The sequence below is a fragment of the Pithys albifrons genome, chromosome 11, assembly GCF_047495875.1.
Source record: "Pithys albifrons albifrons isolate INPA30051 chromosome 11, PitAlb_v1, whole genome shotgun sequence".
In the NCBI taxonomy this organism is placed as follows: domain Eukaryota; kingdom Metazoa; phylum Chordata; class Aves; order Passeriformes; family Thamnophilidae; genus Pithys; species Pithys albifrons.
The window spans coordinates 19,823,999-19,841,764 of record NC_092468.1 but is presented as its reverse complement, the minus strand read 5'-3'; the positions used below and the strand labels follow the sequence as shown (position 1 = coordinate 19,841,764).

The 17,766-nt window shown below is 41.6% G+C and overlaps 1 protein-coding gene across 6 annotated transcripts; it reads left to right on the top strand.

Annotated features, from left to right (window-relative positions):
- Positions 1 to 9,701: 9,701 nt before the first annotated feature.
- ZNF639 (zinc finger protein 639) lies at positions 9,702 to 17,645 on the top strand. 6 transcript variants are annotated; one of them, XM_071566738.1, is made up of 6 exons: positions 9,702 to 9,929; positions 10,908 to 11,011; positions 11,340 to 11,416; positions 12,287 to 12,382; positions 13,209 to 13,352; positions 13,606 to 17,645. In XM_071566738.1, exons 3-6 carry the CDS (start codon positions 11,359 to 11,361, stop codon positions 14,751 to 14,753), a joined length of 1,446 nt encoding a protein of 481 aa, XP_071422839.1. In that variant the 5' UTR covers positions 9,702 to 9,929; positions 10,908 to 11,011; positions 11,340 to 11,358; the 3' UTR covers positions 14,754 to 17,645. The 6 variants fall into 6 exon arrangements, with proteins under 6 accessions (XP_071422839.1, XP_071422843.1, XP_071422842.1 ...); XM_071566742.1 differs by having other exon boundaries at positions 9,704 to 9,929; positions 13,209 to 13,346; XM_071566741.1 differs by lacking the exon at positions 9,702 to 9,929 and adding an exon at positions 9,937 to 10,386.
- The last annotated feature ends 121 nt before the right edge of the window (positions 17,646 to 17,766 follow it).

Below are 17,766 nucleotides of genomic sequence, written 5' to 3'. Positions count from 1 at the left end.
CATTAGGTGCTATTTTATCCTTATTTATCTGGTGTTAAAACAATGGTTTACCTCATTTATCTAAGAGATGGTCAGCTTTTTCCAGCCTGGATGAAAAGATCAACTCAAATTTATTGGATGTTATGAGCCCAATTTTCTTTGTACTTTGCCCCTTCCTAGCCCTTTACTGCTGTAAATATGAGTATAAATGTCTTTCACTTCAAGCACACAGTGTTCTGCACCCTTTTTGCCCAGACAGAGGTATGTTACTGCAATTAAATGTTGTGCATAAGCCGTAGAAGTTATTATGAAAATCCAGTAGTAAAAGAAAGGAAACTTCATAGTGATGCAGACTATACAATTCAGGATAATTACAGCCCTTAAATAAACTTTTTTTAAAAGTAGGAGGAGCTTATGAGCTTTAAGCAGTTCTTACCATAACCAGGATGGGCATTTGAAAAGCATTCTGCCCGTGTTTCAGGAAAAAACAAATCCTTTTGTCAGCTTCAAAGTGTTCAGCCCTAATTCCTGTATCCTGTTACGCCAGTTCTGTGCTGATGTAACTTCACTGCAGATGGTGGAGGTTATGTTTGCTTACATTGGTGTAAATAGGAGGATGTCACCTGCTCACAGTATCAGAAATAAGACCTGCTTACAGACCATGAAAGCACCTGTAACTGAGCTCTAGAGTTTCACAGAGATAGCTTGGAATTTGGCTTAACTTTATCTATTCCCATTTCATGGAGATTGGAAAATGTTCCCTTTGTTTTGAGAATCAGCTGCACAAAACACTAAAGTAGCTTATTTTGAGCCTGAATTGAATCTGAACACCTTGCTCCTGCAGAACTTGAAGAACACCAGAGCAAGGAGCCCAGGACTGGGCCGTGTGTTGTGTCACAAAGTATTAGGAAATGGAGGTTTAATGAAACACAAATTTAAAGCTAGTAACTTTTTCAACTGTGAAACTACATTTGATTTAATGACAGAACAGGCTGCTGCTGATTAGTTTTACTTAGAATTACATTCTTTGCTTTCTTAAAGGTAGCAGAAAAAGCACCTGTACTGACTTTATATATGCATACTTCTCTGTTCTGAAAGGGTGCATTGGTAGTTTTTTCATAGGTGAAACATTTTCAGTATGTTTTAAACTTTTTAAAAAGGCATTTAAATAAAGCCAAAATTGTAAGTGGTTTGGCACCTTGTGGAAAAGATATGAACCTGCATATTAAGGACAATGTAGAAATTACCATGTTGGTAAGAACTTTGTATGTTATGACCCTGCTGGTGGTGGTTTGGCAAGTTGTTTGTGGGGTTTTATGCCAACTTTCTTTTTTGTGTAAAATATTAAATGCCCTTCAGTGGTCAGTAGCCCACATTTGTTGACAATTTGAAGGTATTTTCTTTGCTTTGTCATTATATAACTGACATGCTCAACGTCTGTTCTCAATAGTAGTTATGAATTCCTCCTGTTTTGGATGTCTGTACGGGTTGCAGACTTGGGCTGGACCCATTCAAAAAACAAATATTAGAAAAGCCACTTGAAATTACTATTTTGTTGATGTCTTTGACATCTTGAAAATGCTTCAAGTTAATGAAAATGGTGTGATATTACAGAAAGAATTGTAACTTGCTGCTTCTGAGATTTTTTTTTAAACTTCTTTCTCTTGTTTTAGTTTTACTTGAATGGAAGAACCACACTTTTTTTTTAAAATACTATATAGCTGTGGATGTTGTTGCAGACTGTTGAATCCCAATTTAATTTTGCAATACATGTTTCATACAAATAATGATTTTGTATCCTTTTATTTTGTGCTGAAAGTTGTCTCAGTCTAGGTAAGGCTCTGTGTGTCCAGAATGATGTGTAGCTCACCACCCGTGCAGCTGGTGTTGGTTTGTTGGTTTTTTTAATTTTCTACTTTTTACATCTGTGTTAATGAAGAGAAGCCAACTGGAAACTGGCTATAGAAGTTCTCTATGTGCACACGTAACCAAACCTATAGGTGCTTTCCTCTTTGAGAAATTCTGATTTCACTTTATGCTGATACAACACTGACTTCATCAGAATCACTCTGGATTCACAACAGCATATGAAATCAGAATTAGACTATATGTGTATTAGAGTTCCAGATCTGTTGTTGCTATGATTCGGTATGAAAGGTGTTCTCATAATGAATGTTCACTAGCAGCCCAGTTAAGCACTCTACAATTTTACTTGGAAATACTGAATTTTATTAACTAGCCTTTTCCCTCCAAAACTACCATAATTTTGTCTGTAGTTTGTTTTATTCTTGAGACTTCCAGGATTTTAGTTGCTTGCCAGCTCAAATCTTTCCTCTTCCTACACTTTTATAGCATACAAACTTGTTGAACCCACACTCAGGAAAAATCATTGTTCTTAATTGTCAATAGGGTGTTCTTGACTTCTGAGCTTCATGTGTTAGACTCTGAAAAGTTTGAGATCTTAGTGTTTGTACTCCTGACTCTAAGCCAGAGGTGAATCCCTCTGTCTCTTCCCTCTCCGACAGCCCTCTCCCCTAAACAGGGACATGCCCATTTGTAAGAAAATCATACAATATTTGTAAGAGAAGAGCAGTTGAAACAATGCTCTACCTGTACTTTGAAGCTACTGTCCCCACTGGTTTGTAAGAGTGTGTCTTAAGTGTCCTTAGTGTCACTTCTGTATGTGATGCAATATTCCTTCGGCATAAGGAAGGCAAAAATACACGATTTTGTCTTGATTCTTTCTAAAATTCTGTTGCCCGATTCCCAGTAGTTATTTAACTGCTTCAGGAACCATTCAGTTCAATCTAACTGCACCAATTTTCTTAGGAACCTCTTCCTCCAGTCATAAGATTAATCACAGTTAAGGCTGGCTTAATTCTATTGCTGAAATTACCAAAAGCCTAATTCAGGCAGAAGCTATTTCTTTCTGTTGTAGTTTAGTTAATCCTTGAGAGCCAAAACACAGATATTCGTAGTTGCAATCTCATTCTGCCTTGTTTCTTTAACTACTTTTAATCCGTTTTCAAGCTCTATTAATAGTGTTCTATATCCTGAATTACCAACTGCCCCAGGCTGTCCAAAGTTGTCTTACTGTTTCATTTGGGGCTGGGAAAGAAAAGGAATGGATTAATCCTCTTGTCTTACAGTAGCTGGGGTCCAAATTCATCTTCTCTTGTAAATATAAACATGTAATTCATCATCTGGCAGTATCATCCTTTTCCCTTGCCCCCTCATACCTCTTGAAGTTTTATCTGTAAATATCCACATACAGTATCAAAATCTACTTCCCTGGTGGAGAAAAGGATTTAAAATATATATGGGTGTGTACTGATGTCCTGGATTCTCAGGCTTGAAATTTTGAAAGTATTGTCATTGTAAATAGCACCACAACTGCAGAATTTTCATAGAATTGTGGAGGTTGGCAAAGGGCTTTGGAGCTCATTTAGCCCAGGCACCCTGTTCAAGGCAGGGTCAGCAGCAGAGCAAGTTGCACAGGACATCACCCAGCTGGGTTTAGGGCCTGTCCGAGAAAGAAGAATCCACAGTCAAAATTTTGTCTTAATGTTTATATGAAATATCTTCTATTTCATTGCCTGATATCCTGTCAGTGGGCAGCACTGAGAGGAGTCTTGCCTGTCTTTACTCCTCCCTATGTCAAGTTGCCCCCTGAGCTTTCTCTTTGACAAACAGTCCCAGCTCTCTCAGCCTCCTTTTCTATCCATCATCTTTATAGCCCATCATGGACCCATTCCAGTACATCCATGTCAGGCTTCTGCTGGAGACCCCAGTACTCCAGGTGTGGCCTCACCAGTGCTGAGCAGAGGGGCAGGATGAAGGCTCACCTCCCTTAACCTGCTCCTCCAAAGGCAGCCTGAGATCTTGTTGGCATTTTGAGTAAATGGAGCCCAGGATGGTGTCACCTCTTGATGCTTCCATGTAACATCACTGAAGCTGGTAGCAGTTACATGTCTGCATCAAAAGGAGAGTATAAACACCTACCAGTGCTTGAAATACCTTTTAAAACTGATACAATTACCTTTGAAATAACCACTACTTGGGGTGGGAGGGGGGTGTTGCCATTTGTGTGTCATTCTGTGATAAAGGTCTGTGGTAAAGTAGGTAGAAAGCAAGACATTTTTAGTAATAATGGGCCAAAAAGTATTAAGATGCAGCAAGATGCATGTGTTGTCATACTGAGAATAGTCTTGCAGTACTTTAAATAAAAAAAAGAACCACAACCCCTTTTTTACCCCTTCTGCTGTGCTACTCAAGTAACAAAAGTTTGGCCTATGATACTTATTGTAGTTATGTTCATGGGAAACTGTAAAAAGTCTGCTTTTTATTTATCTTCGCGATCTGTATCATGCTGTTTATTAAAAAACTACTTTTGTTTGGTTTTTATCACACTTTTGAGTGTCAATGTATATACTAACAACTAAATTAAAATGATATGGTTGATACATTTGTGAATTCTGAAGTGAGAATTTAAGAAATCTTCAGCCATGGAGTGTGATTTGGTGTTGCAGCTCTGCCTTTGAAAAAGGCTGGAAGAAAGGAGATGGAAATTGCACACATTGGTTAATGATGGGGAACAGCAACAGAATTTGCATTATTTTGTGGGTGGGAAGTCCCAGATGCACATGGCATTTGTTCCTGCACACATTGATCCTCAAAATCAGTATTTTAGAGATGGGCTGTAAAAAGTTGCGATAAGAGAGCAGATACTATTGGAGTGTTTCAGCTGGATGGTTTTACAGCTCCTTCTGAATCAATCTTGTTTGGTTTTGAAAAATATCCTTCATGTTTTCTTTACCAAAATTTTATTTTAAACAAACAAACAGGGTTGTACTTTTGCATCCAATACTGATTTTGGAAGAGTGAGAAACATATTTAGGGAAATTACTCAGTGGCAAATATAAGAGCATGAGGCTGCAATAGAAGCGCTTTGTGGACATATTGGTCTACTTTGGATTTCAGTTGCTAACAAATTTATTGTGGAAGGGATTGGAGACCTCTTGCTGAGGATTTCAATTTTTTTGAAGGGATAAGGGAAGTGTCACAGTTTTTAGTCAGGCCTCTTCAACACATTGTCCCCAGTAAGTTGTAAACTTTGTATGCTGGCCAGTTCTGTTTCAGATCACACTAACCAGCTTTGCACTGAACCAACTCCATCATAAAAGGTGGGCATCATCATCCTTACATTTATTTTGAAGCTTCAGCTGAGCTCAAGCCTGGAGAGAGGAAATCCAACTGTGGCTAAGGGTTTGGAAGCAGCTACTTCAGTAACATGAACTAGCAGGTTAAACTGTTTATTATAGCATAAGGTGAATTTTACCTTTTCTAGTAACTGTGAAATGGTTATGAGTGGTTACTGCTGTGGGTTAAATGCACAGGATGATTCAGGGAAAGGGGATCGTCTGTTCTTGTTCAAATTTAAATTCTAGATTTTGCTACAATTACTGTGGTGGGATTTTCTGTGGCAGTTCTAAGTCTCAATACCTAAACATGAGAAGTTTATGGGAAACTTGCTGGTGAAACAGAAGAAAGATTTGCTATGGGGGCAGTTTACTTTAGCATAGGAATCTCAGTGAGCCCTCCTGATTGTATGCTCAGAAATTAGTCTGCTTTCTAATCTACCTTGGAAAGATTTGATCCAAAATCTGAGCCCATGTAACAAAAGAGCGAGCAACCTGATGCTATATACTGGATACCTCAGGTAACCTCCTATATCTCCTTTTAAACACTAAAAAATCTAACTCTAGCAAAGGTTATCATAATGAGCTATGCTTCTTGCTTTCATTGAAGAAGGGGCTTACTCCATTCTTATTTTGGAGAAGATACATTACTGCTAATTGAAATGAGCATCATTTGTGTTGCCCATTTACACAAGAATGTGAATATCACATGGACTTTTCTGTATTTCCAGTTGGAACTGGTTCTGAGTGATTAAAACCTGGCCGAGAGCTGTCTGAACATCCCAAGCACTTGATAGGTTAGAAAACAAGACTCATTTAGACTTTTCTGTCCTAAGCATTTGATAGCTCTGTTTGATGCCTGTGGCTTTGAACTGGATCTGCAGCTTCAAAGGGGATCCTCCTCAGATGTTGTTCTTTCACTTAAAGCCTTGTCTTTTTATCTGACATAAGTGATGTTGGGCCGTGCCGCTTTGGGTGGAGAAGAAATCAGCCAAAAGGGATAGAAGATGTGCTTTAGTTCACCAGAGTTTGCCTCATCAAACAGGACTGAATTCAAAGCAAAGGACTTGCGTTTGGGTTTTTTTTCTTTCCTTTCCTTTCATTTCCCTTGGCAAAGTATATGGTTTTTAAGTTCTCATCACTGCCCTCTTCTGGGAACTGGGGAAAGTGCTTTTTTGGAATATTTATATGGAAAACATTTTGGTAAATAGAGGGAGAGGTATGTGAGCTTCCACCCATTTGGGTGGCTATAGCCAATTTATGAGAGCTTTAACACAAGCTGTTCTGGAGAAACCTCAGCAACCGTGACTGGCATAAACAGCAGAGAACAAACCGAACTGGGATGCCAGGATCCTGTTCGTTTGGTAACTCAGCTAAGATCATAGATACAACACATTTATTTCATTTCTGAGGGCTCAGCAGTTTGCCAGTAAAAGGACACCTTCAGTTCTACTTGTGCTGCTTTACCACCAAAACTCCTGTGTGATCATAAGATGAAGCTCTTTTCCATGTGGCTCTAAGCAAATCACATCTCCCTAAAGACATGCTTCCATCTTCAGAACAAAGGCTAAAGGTAGGATTTTATAGGCAATAAGTCCAGTCTCACCTGATAGCTAATGAATAAAACCAAGGCCAGAAGCAGGGTATAAGTTTTTTTACTAATCCCTGGAACAACACCATTAGGGATGTTGTAGATTCTCTGCTGACTGAAAGCTTGTTCATAAAATCAGGTAAACTCAGCGTAAGTCACAGCAGAATAATTCCATGAATTAAATACTTGGGAAAATTCCATAAGCTGTTCTATGTCATGGAAATAAGTGGCCGTAATGGCCTCCCTTGTGTCTTCAACATAAATGAGTAATTTTTCAAAATAATAAGATGCTGTTTGAAATGTTCTGCTTTGTGGACAAACACAACTTGGTGCCTTGTGGTGTGATGGACCCTGATAAGGCCTGATGGGCTGAGGAATTCGCCTCAGCCCCTGGAGGGATGCTCCTGGCCGAGGACAAAGGCTTTCAAACTGGTAAGATTAACATAGGGTGGAGTGTTGTTTAAGGAATGACATGGCCCCCCTTTTCGATATCTTCTATGACTGCTCAAAGGAGCCACCTCCCCTCAGGCATCTGCATCACCATCACCCCCCCCCAATACATTGACTATTGGTCACAAAACCACACGAAGGGAAAAAAAGGTATAAAAAGTGTTTGGAGTTTAAACTCCAGCAGAGAGGAGTGGGAGAGGGGAAAATGCCAGCCTCTGTGAGGGTAACTGCTGCAACTTGTCCTGCCTTCTCCTCCTCCTGGAACAATGTAAGAGGGTGAGACCATATGCTTTCTATTTTTTTTCTAACTATATTTTCTTTACTTTCTTCCTTTCTTACTTTGATTCTTACTTTATAAGCATTTCTTTTACTAAATGTGTTTGATACCTTAATACTAATAACAGTAACTTGCTTCACACTTTGCTATTTTATAGTGGTTATTGCTTTTTGCTATTCTTGCTTTATAAGACCAGCTCTGTTTTGCAACTACAGTAACTTGCTTTACTTTCAATGTGCATTTTCTTTTTCAACACGTATGTTGATAAGAAGCAGCTCTGCTCTTCCCTTTTGTTTTGTGTCACAGAGAGAGTGGTGTGCAAGATATTGCATTGTCCTATGTTATTGGCAGAGTGTCTGGATAAGTGTTTTAGGTGGCTGTGTTTTAGTTAGTAGTTCTTTGTTGCTAGTTTCTGTCTGTTGTGAAAATGAGATACATTGCTGTATTGTAACTTGAGTTTAGTGTGTTTGTCTCTGTAGAATGTGTTTGTGCTGGTTTCTTTTGGGGTCTTTTATTATCAATTAAATACAATCTTGCAGCTGAACATTATCACCGGCAAAGCAGAACCCACAATAACTGTCACATAGTTGTATTAATAAATGTTATCTCGGGAGCTGTTGTGAGAAAAGTTCTTTTTTGGCTTAAGTGTGGCTTCATATTAGAAGTCAGAAAATCTTCCAACCTGTGGGCTGTCAGTTAAAAGACAGTGTTGAGGAACAAAAGGCTCTGATTGTCTAGAAGCGCTTATTGCTAATAATTTTCTCCCTGGCTTAATTGTGGTCCTCATATCAGGGGTTAGAATACCTTCCAGCCTGTGTTCTGTCCTAGTTCACCAGGCAGTGCTGGGTTCATAAGGCTCTAATTTTTCTGGAGGCACTTAGTGCTAATTTTTCTCCCTGGCTGAAGTGTGGCTGCATATCAGAGGTCAGAACCCCTTCCAACCTGTGGGCTGCCCGGTAGTTGGCAGACAGTGTTGGGGACATAAGGATCTGATTGTCTGGGAGCGCTTACAGCTAATAACTTTTAATTAGTGCAGTTAAGACTAGAAATCTTTGTATTTCTGTCTCCGTCCTCCCTTTCACTTGACAGTGCCTTTTTCTGTGGCATGATACAAAGTGAAGACAAAATGGGCAAAAAGGGGGATTCCTTTCTGAGTATCAAACTGGGAGAAGGGGACAGTTGCTTATTTTAATTTTCAAACCCTTATTTATACATGTATGATAGAATCACAGAGTTTTTAGGGTTGAAAGGGACCCCTGGGGATCATCCAGTCCAACTCTATAAGTACCTGAAGGGAAGTTCTAACCAGGTGGGGGTTGGTCTCTTCTCCCAGGCACTCAGCAATAGGACAAGAGGGCACGGGCTCAAGCTCTGCCAGGGGAAATTTAAGTTGGATATTGGAAAAAAATTCTTTAGAGAGAGAGTGCTCAGGCATTGGAATGGCCTGCCCAGAGAGGGGTTGGATTCCCCATCCCTGAAGGTTTTTAAACTGAGATTGGACGTGGCACTGAGTGCCATGATCTGGTAAAGGGACTGGAGTTGGACAAAGGGGTGGATTTGATGGTCTCTGAGGTCTTTTCCAACCCAATCAATTCTATGATTCTACGATAACCCCCCTGCCAAGGCAGGGTCACCTGGAGCAGGTTACACAGGAATGTGTCCAGGTGTGTTTGGAATGTCTCCAGACAGGGAGAATCCACACCCTCCCTGGGCAGCTGTTCCAGTGCTCTGACACTCTCAAGGTACAGAATTTGAGGTGGAACTTCTTGTGGTTTAGTTCATGGCCATTGATCTACATCCTGCCACTGGGCACCACTGAAGAGAGACTGGCACCATCCTCTTGGCATCCCCTTTGAGACATTTACGTGCATTAATGGGATCCTCTCGGACTCCTCTAACCATGCCCAGCTCCCACAGTCTCATGGCAGAGATGCTCCAGACCCTCCATCATCTCTGTGACCCTCTCCAGTAGCCCCTTGTCTTTCTTGCACTGTATATATCGCTTTCTTGTACTGTATTTGTTTATAATGCACTTTCTATTGATTCTCCTATTTTCCTATACTTTTTTTTGTTTTTATTCCCCTATACATTAGCTCTAAGGTACAGCTTATAAACTGACACAAAAAGCAAATTCGAGCTTTATGAGGCTCTGCCTCCCACACCACGCCCTCATTTATGTAAAACCTGAACATCTGACTTTGGGCACGGTATCGGACACAGATGGAAATATAAATCAAATATAAATTAAAGGCCGATTTTGTGCCCCCCCACCCCCCCCCGTTGCTATGGCGACGGGCGGGGTGAGGCGGCGCCTGAGCCGGCAGGGGGCGCTGTGGGCGGCGGGCGCGCGCCCTTCCCGCGGGAGCGGCGGGGCCGGGACAAGGACTGGGAGCAGCACCGGGAGCGGCGGGGTAGGGCCGGGCCCAGGCGGCAGGTGAGTCCCGCCTGCAGCGCCCGGGGAGCCGCCCGTGCGCCGTGACTCACGGACGGGTCCGCGGCGCTCCGGGGCGGCTCCGGGCCGGGAGCTGTCCCTCCGCCCCAGCCGGGCCGGGCGTTCTCCGTCCGCCCCAGCCGGGCCTCGCCCCCGCCCGCGGCTGCCCCGTGGCGGTCTCTCCGCGGTGCTGCGGGGCCCGAGCGCCGCCTTTGGCCGCTCCCGCACGGGGTCCCTGCGCGGCCTCCGCACAGGCCGCGGGCAGCGCGATCCCCTTCCCGGCGCCGGGATTCGCGGCCTCGGGGCCGGGCAGAGCCGCTGGGAGAGAACACCCCGCGCTGCTGCCTCGCGGCCCCATCCGGGGGCAAAGGTTGAGCTTTTCGGCTGCCTTACCTGGGGTGAGACTCGTCGTGCCAGGGCGCTGTCAGTGCCTCCCGTGCCATCGGAGAAAGCCATGAGGGTATACTTCTGGACCGTGATGTAATGTTAAAAACACGGTTTGTTTTGTGGTGTTTTTTCTTTCCCAGCCCTTAAAGTAAAATTTTAGTTCAGAGAAATTGTTTCATATCGTGAGAACAGAATTGATTAGATGAGGGCCCTTATCTCGCTGCTTTCTCCTCTGGTGCACGGCACTGACTTCAGAGGACCCTGGGCCCATAAGTGCTCTGGAATTACATGTTGTTTGCAACCTTTTCTTCTTCAAAACTGTTTGGTCCCATATATAGCTCAAATATTTTTGTGTCATTTTCAAATATATTTTTATTTCCAAGTGCAACAAAAGACAACTACCCTGAGACAAAAGGAAAAACACTCCTTATTAATTTTTATACTCTAAACCAAAATTAATATTGACTTATTACATTGCTTTCTAGCTTTAATTTCCATAGCTTCATTCTTTATATTACTTATATCACTTGTGTCTGATTATGAGTTATTTTGTGCTCGAGTTTTAAAGTGGTTTAAAATGCTCTCACCCCATAGGTGAAAATCATCGTGAGCTGATGGTTTCCCTACATTTGGAAGTTGTACAGCCATCAGCTTCTTAGCTGCTCACCTTCCTTGTACTGAAGACTCTCAGATTTTTGGTAAGACAGCATGACTTTGTTAGTATTTTAAACATTAAAACTTATTTCTGAAGGACTCAGAATATCCAGTCTCTGACAGATGACAGCAGGGTGCTGAAGAGCTGCCTTGTGGGTGACCCTGAGTGCCGGAGTGCCTGGACCTCAGCAGTTGGGTGCTCATTATGGGTTTTTAACTGTATCAAAATGGATGGGGGGCAAGAAGAGGGAGTAGGAAAAAAACTGTTGGATTTAATATGTAGGTTTTCAAGTTGCTCGTATTGTTCCATAAGGTCCTGAAATATAAATTAGATACAAAAAAGTCTAATTCTTGAATGTTGTTACTTTACAGTTACTTCAGACTGTTCAAAATGAATGAACATCCTAAAAAGAGGAAAAGAAAGACTCTACATCCTTCTCGATACTCAGGTCAGTCTAGAGCTTGAGTTATGTACACTTCAGTAAAGTTTATCTTTTTTCTCAGAATAATAACTTTATGAGAAGGGACCACATGCTAATACATGGAAAATCAGTGACACAAAGGGTGGGATGAGGTCGTGGCTCGAATGCACCAAGCACCGGCTCTGCGGGCCCCCTTGCTGGGTTACTGTGAGTCAGAGTCACAGAATATGCTGAGCTGGAAGGGACTCCCAGGATCATTGAGTCCAGCTCCTGGCCCTGCACAGGACAACCCCAAGGGTCCCACCCCGTGCATGAGAGTATCATCCAAATGCTTCTTGAACTCCGTCAGGGTTGGTGCTGTGACCACTGCCCTGGAGAGCCTGTTCCAGTGCCCAACCACGCTCTGGGTGAAGAACCTTTTTCTAATATGCAGCCTAAACACCCCAGACACAACTTGAGGCCATTCCCTCGGATCCTGTCACTGGTCACCCCAGAAAAGAGATCAGTGTCAATGCACCTGAACAGTTTTGTTCTGTACTCCCTTCAGATAAGGGTAACTGGCTCAAGCTACAAATGAAGGTGATTGTGCTTACACACAGGGGAGGAATTCGTAAAAGTTGAGATGGTGAATCCAGAAGTGTTCGGCACTGATGGACTCTGCTCCTGTCACTGTGCTCAGCAGGAGCAGAGTTTGAGAATGATTGTAACTGGTACTTGAAACATCAGGGGCGCTGCTGGAAGGTGTAAGTCACAACAGGAGTGTTGTCAGGTCAGCACAGAATTCTCCCAAAATAGGGGGAAATGGGAAGAGAATGTTGATGAATATTAAATATATCTTTAGCTACATCAATGTGTTAGTATTTAAACTTACTTTTTTTTTTGTTTGTTTTGCTCTAGATTCTTCGGGTGCAAGCAGATACATAGACAACAGTGGCATTTTTTCTGACCACTGCTACAGTGTCTGTTCTATGAGACAGCCAGATACAAACAGAGGTAACATTTTGCGGTCTTATTCTGCAATTCTTTAGTAAGTGTGTCGTGCTCCTTTTCACAGAAGTAAATAGAATGCACAGTATATAGTAGGTGATTTCTGAGCATCGTTGTGATCGGATAGGCCTTGGACTGGTGGAAGGTTGTTCCATCCTTATAATGGAAATACAGTTTTCAAAGTAGAAACAATGACAACAGAAAGATCCTTCAATTTTACATTTGTAATAGTGATTAAACTACTTCAAATACCCACTAGCTAGGTAATGTAAAGCTGATGAGTTCAGATGGAATTTACCAGCAGTTGCATTGAATTGTACTTGCACTTACGGAAAACAAAAGGACTTTTAATAAAACATCCAGTAGTGGATGGAAAGTTTAGCAGAGCAAATACTATGGTGGATTTTTATTAGATTTATTTTTTTCACTCTAATAACTTATTCAGTAAGTCTCCAGAAGTCTTAGAAATTATTATATTTTAAAATGCAATGTTCAGAAATATTTAAGGATAATTTTTTAATTGTGTCTCTTAAATGTAAAGTTTCATTTAAGAATTTTAAGAGTTTTTTCCATTATAATCAGCTGACTGCTGCTGAAATTTTAAAGACAGAGTTGCCAACTTTTGAATTCTTTTTTCCTCTGCATGTATGGAAATAATTTCTAAGCTATTTATTCTTACTTAATGTAGGTTATGATGTGCTTAGTATATTAAGATAAATTGATGCAAGTAGAATAATTAAACCGTAAATAAGATGTATGACTAAATCAAGGAATTACAACGATGCTCATATGAACAAATGATGACAAGAAAATCCTTCTGTGTCCTTTGCAGGCAGATTCCACAGTCCTGTGCAGAGCCTGGACACTGATGATGACGGGAGTCCGGTGCATGCCGGGAGTTCTCACTGGAGTGGGGCACATTCAAACTTTGTGGGGCTGCACTGTGCAGACCCTAAAAAGAAGGATAAAGGTAAAGGTCAGTGTGTTTGCAGCTGAGGTGCTGGGAAGGTGGAGAGCACGGCTGCTGGCTTTTGGTGTTACTGCTTTGCTTTGACAGAAGATGTGAGGGATATGTAGTTTCTGGTATTCCTTTGTTAGCTGAACATACAGCATAGTCTGGCAGGGGGAAAATAACTGCTTTTTGCATTTTTAAGCTGCAGTTGACTGAAAGGTTAAATATAGACTCAGGTGGGGTTTTTCAATGTTTTGTTATGTATTTTCTCCTGCAGATAAAGGTACTAACAATGGAATGTGCAGAGACTTCTGTGATTCACCAGTATTCAGTGACAGCCCTACGGAAGAAGAGAAACCTCTAGATATCCAAACTGTAGAAATTTCTACAACAGAAGTGAATGCTGTAGAAGTTCATGATATAGAAACACAAACTGTGTCACCTGAGAAGCTGGAAGCTGAAGACCTGGAGGAAATCCCTCTAGAGACCTGTAAAATCTTTGAGAAGAACCAGGCTTTGAATATCACAGCTCAACAGAAGTGGCCCCTGCTGAGAGCCAACAGCAGTGGCTTGTACAAGTGTGAGCTCTGTGAGTTCAACAGCAAGTACTTCTCTGATTTGAAGCAGCACATGATCCTGAAGCATAAGACATGCACAGACACTCACGTCTGCAAAGTTTGTAAAGAAAGCTTCTCCAGCAAAGTGCAGCTCATTGAACATGTCAAACTGCATGAGGAGGACCCATACATCTGTAAATACTGCAATTACAAAACGGTGATATTTGAGAATCTGAGTCAGCACATAGCAGACACTCACTTCAACGATCACCTGTACTGGTGTGAGCAGTGTGACGTGCAGTTCTCCTCCAGCAGCGAGCTGTACCTGCACTTCCAGGAGCACAGCTGTGACGAGCAGTACCTGTGCCAGTTCTGTGAGCACGAAACCAACGACCCAGAGGATCTGCACAGCCACGTGGTGAACGAACACGCCTGTCGGCTGATAGAGCTGAGCGACAGCTACAACAACAAGGAGCGGGGGCAGTACAGTCTCATAAACAAAATCAGTTTTGACAAATGCAAAAACTTCTTTGTGTGCCAAGTGTGCGGCTTTAGGAGCAGGCTGCACACAAATGTCAATAGGCACGTAGCTATTGAGCACACCAAAATACTCCCTCATGTTTGTGATGACTGTGGGAAGGGATTTTCAGGTATGTTGGAATATTGCAAGCACCTCAGCTCTCATTTATCTGAAGGGATTTACTTGTGTCAATACTGTGAATATTCAACAGGACAGATTGAAGACCTTAAAACTCATTTGGATTTCAGGCATTCAGCAGATTTGCCTCATAAGTGTACTGATTGTTTAATGAGGTTTGGGAATGAAAAAGATCTTTTAAGTCATCTTCAGATACATGAGACAGTGTGATTGCTTCCCTTCCCTGTAATCAATTTGTTAAATTGGAACTAACTTTTAGTCACTGAAATTAAATACAATTTTAACAGCAATTGTATAATTCTATTGTTTTCATCTTTGTATCAGCAAAGCATGTGTAACAACTTGGTGTTGTGGATTTCCTTGTCTAGGAGTTTCAGTGGGAATAATCACATTTACAGTGTGATGGATCAATATGTTGGGGGAGGGACACTGGGAGTAGTTGCATGCTGGGATAGCAGTTTTGATGGTCATCCCACTCTTTCATGTTTAATGTACAGGACCAGCTCTCCTGATAAAAGGGACAGAACCAAATCCAGTACCTAGTTCTATGCCCAAGTAAGACAATACAGATCCCAGTTCACATCCAGCTCACATTGCCCTGGGTGGCAGCAGGTCATTGCACTGATGTTCAGCAAATTGCACCAGCCTGCCCAAGATAAGGGTGTTCCAAAAATTCTCAGGCATGGACATCTCCAAATTCACATACCAGCCTTCAATTCCCACCTCATACTCTTGATAAGCTTTTAAAATTGTCCACTTGGGGTATGTATCCAACCTCCTTGTTTGTTTTGTTTGTTGAATGGTCCAAGTCCCATCTGTGGAACTATTCAACAACTCTCTCTTCCACACATTTACTACAGGGTTCCTTTTATTTACCTTCAGTTCTTGTCTTTTAATGCACTGAGGGGACACACATTGCTTGTGTGTGGATTGGATCACGTTCTAAAGAGTAACTGCAAAGGGAATTTGCAGTGACCCAGATGAGAATGCACAAAGTGAATTTCTTACATAAAATTCTAATTTACCTGTCACTGAAATTTTGTATGTCACCAGCCTCTGAATAGAGCAAACCTCTGGCAGTCTATGTTGCTACAACTCTGTATATTTATAAATAGCTTTCCACCACTGGTAATTTGAGGACTGTTTTTTTTAATTCTGTAAATTTTAAACTTCTGTATACTGGCTTAAAACACTGATACATTACAAAATTTTTACTAATCACTTACAAATTATTCCATGTATTTGTTTATATTAGATAGTGCTGTCCTGCCACTGTAATCACTGGAAGTGAATTTTTACAGTTCTTTCTGTAGCTGTATTTCCAAGGGGATACTCGGACAGATTAAAAAGAAGTCATGTAGACTGTGCGAGTTACTAGGGTGAAAATACCCATAAATTGCTGGTGAAGTTTACATTTCTTTCTGCATTGATTGTAAATTTGTAAGGTAAGATTGTCTAATGCAAGCTTTGTACAGAGATAATTAATGTATAAAACGTTTCTTGATCAGTGAGATTTGGCGTTATCAGCATCAAGGTGTGCAAAGGTCTTTGCGTTGGATTTTTAAAGCTCAGGATAAAAATTGGCTAAATGTTGTTAACTTACGGAAGTTCTGATTTCCAGGGAAGTACATCTGGAAAGTCTGTGGACCAGTTAGAGTATATTTCACTGGAGGAGGCAAGACCATTTGAAATGGTGATTTACTACTAAATCTTCCTTGTTGTCATGGAAAGGGCAACTTGAGAGTGTCCTGCTGTATTTTATTAGCCCCTTGTATAGAGAATTACAGTATCTGTGGTAGAATTGCTGATTTCCTATTTTGAGCACATTCTTCCTGCTGGCATATAATGGTAGAATGATATAGTTCACAAAATAATAAGAATTGTTTTCTAGATGAAAAGTTAATTTGGGTCATATATCTGAGAGAGGGAATGCTGCTTCTCTTGGAACCCTGCTCCTGATGGTGGCACACAGGTGGAATGGCACGGCTGAGCTGTGGAGAGAAGCTGCTTCAGGGGACAGTGACAAGAAGTGGAAAAAAAGGCATTTTAAAAACAGCCAAAAAATTAAAAAAAATGGGCTTAAAAAGTATGTATATTTCTGTAGACCAGGACTGTGTCCCCAACAGGAGAGGTGGTGTCTTGTACCAGCACAGAGCCCTGTGATACAGCAAACATGCTTGTTGATCCCTGAATAACCTCATGTCTATCTTGGAGCTGGTTTATTTCTAATCTCTAAACTGGGAATGAAAATAACACCCCATAGGAATGTCCTGAAGCCAAATCATTCCAAAAAACACAATGTCTAAATAGGAATTGTATCTGAGGTCATCTTAGATCAGATTTTATAAATGAGGGACTGATGTATTTTCTTTTTAATTCCTATCAGAGTGTAAAGGGAAGTGTTCAGGATTAGCTTGTCTCACTTTAGAGTTTTAAAAAGGAGCAGAAGTAGACAGGATCAGCATGTTAAAGGATGAAAGAAATTAAATAATAGGAAAAACAGGTAATGAGTCTGGAAGTTGGGAGGCTGGCAGGAATGTCTGCCCGCCAAGGACAGTGTGGTGTTCCCATCCAAGGGCAGTGGGTTATTTAGGGCGCTGTTCGGAGCCCCGATGGCTGTGCCGGGGTGAGTGGGGGCACCCGGGGGGGCTGCTGTGACACCGCCACACTCTGGCACCTGTGCCCATCCCATCCCTGGAGAGGTGAAATGAGCTGTGCCAGCCGGGAGCACGCTGGCAGTGATGGCTTTTCTCCAAGTCAAGAAGTGTAACAAATGCAGCTGCTCCAGAACAGCAGAACATGAGACTGGACTGAGAACTGTTTTGTGTGTGAGAGAAATTTGTATTTGATTCTTCGCTCTTCTTTAAACCTTTGGGTTTGATGTGGGTCCTGGTATTTTTAGGGGTAATTTCCAGCCTTCACAAGTCTAATTTCTGTATTTTCAGATTCCTGGATCATGTTTGTTACTGAGCAAACGAACCTTTTTATATGAAAGATTTTTGGTTCCAAAAACCAAAACTTACATCCCAGAAACTACTGCGAGAACTTAGACTATAGCGGATTAGCAACCCCCAAATGATGTGTTCTCTATAAAGCTTATTGTGGCCGATTTTCACTGTGGTTCTCATTTTCAAGTGCATGAATTGGTGCTCCTGAACTCTTGAAGGGTGGCACTTTGGCTGCCTTTGGTTAAGTCGTGGTGCTGCAGCCTCGCTCCGTGGGC

Excerpts from the sequence above, each read along its gene's own strand:
- ZNF639 (XM_071566737.1), top strand. The coding sequence starts at position 11,323 with ATGTTGTTACTTTACAGTTACTTCAGACTGTTCAAAATGAATGAACAT. Across the intron at positions 11,417-12,286 it reads ACATCCTTCTCGATACTCAG|ATTCTTCGGGTGCAAGCAGA; the intron begins GTCAGTCTAGAG and ends GTTTTGCTCTAG. Across the intron at positions 13,353-13,605 it reads AAAGAAGGATAAAGGTAAAG|ATAAAGGTACTAACAATGGA; the intron begins GTCAGTGTGTTT and ends TTTCTCCTGCAG.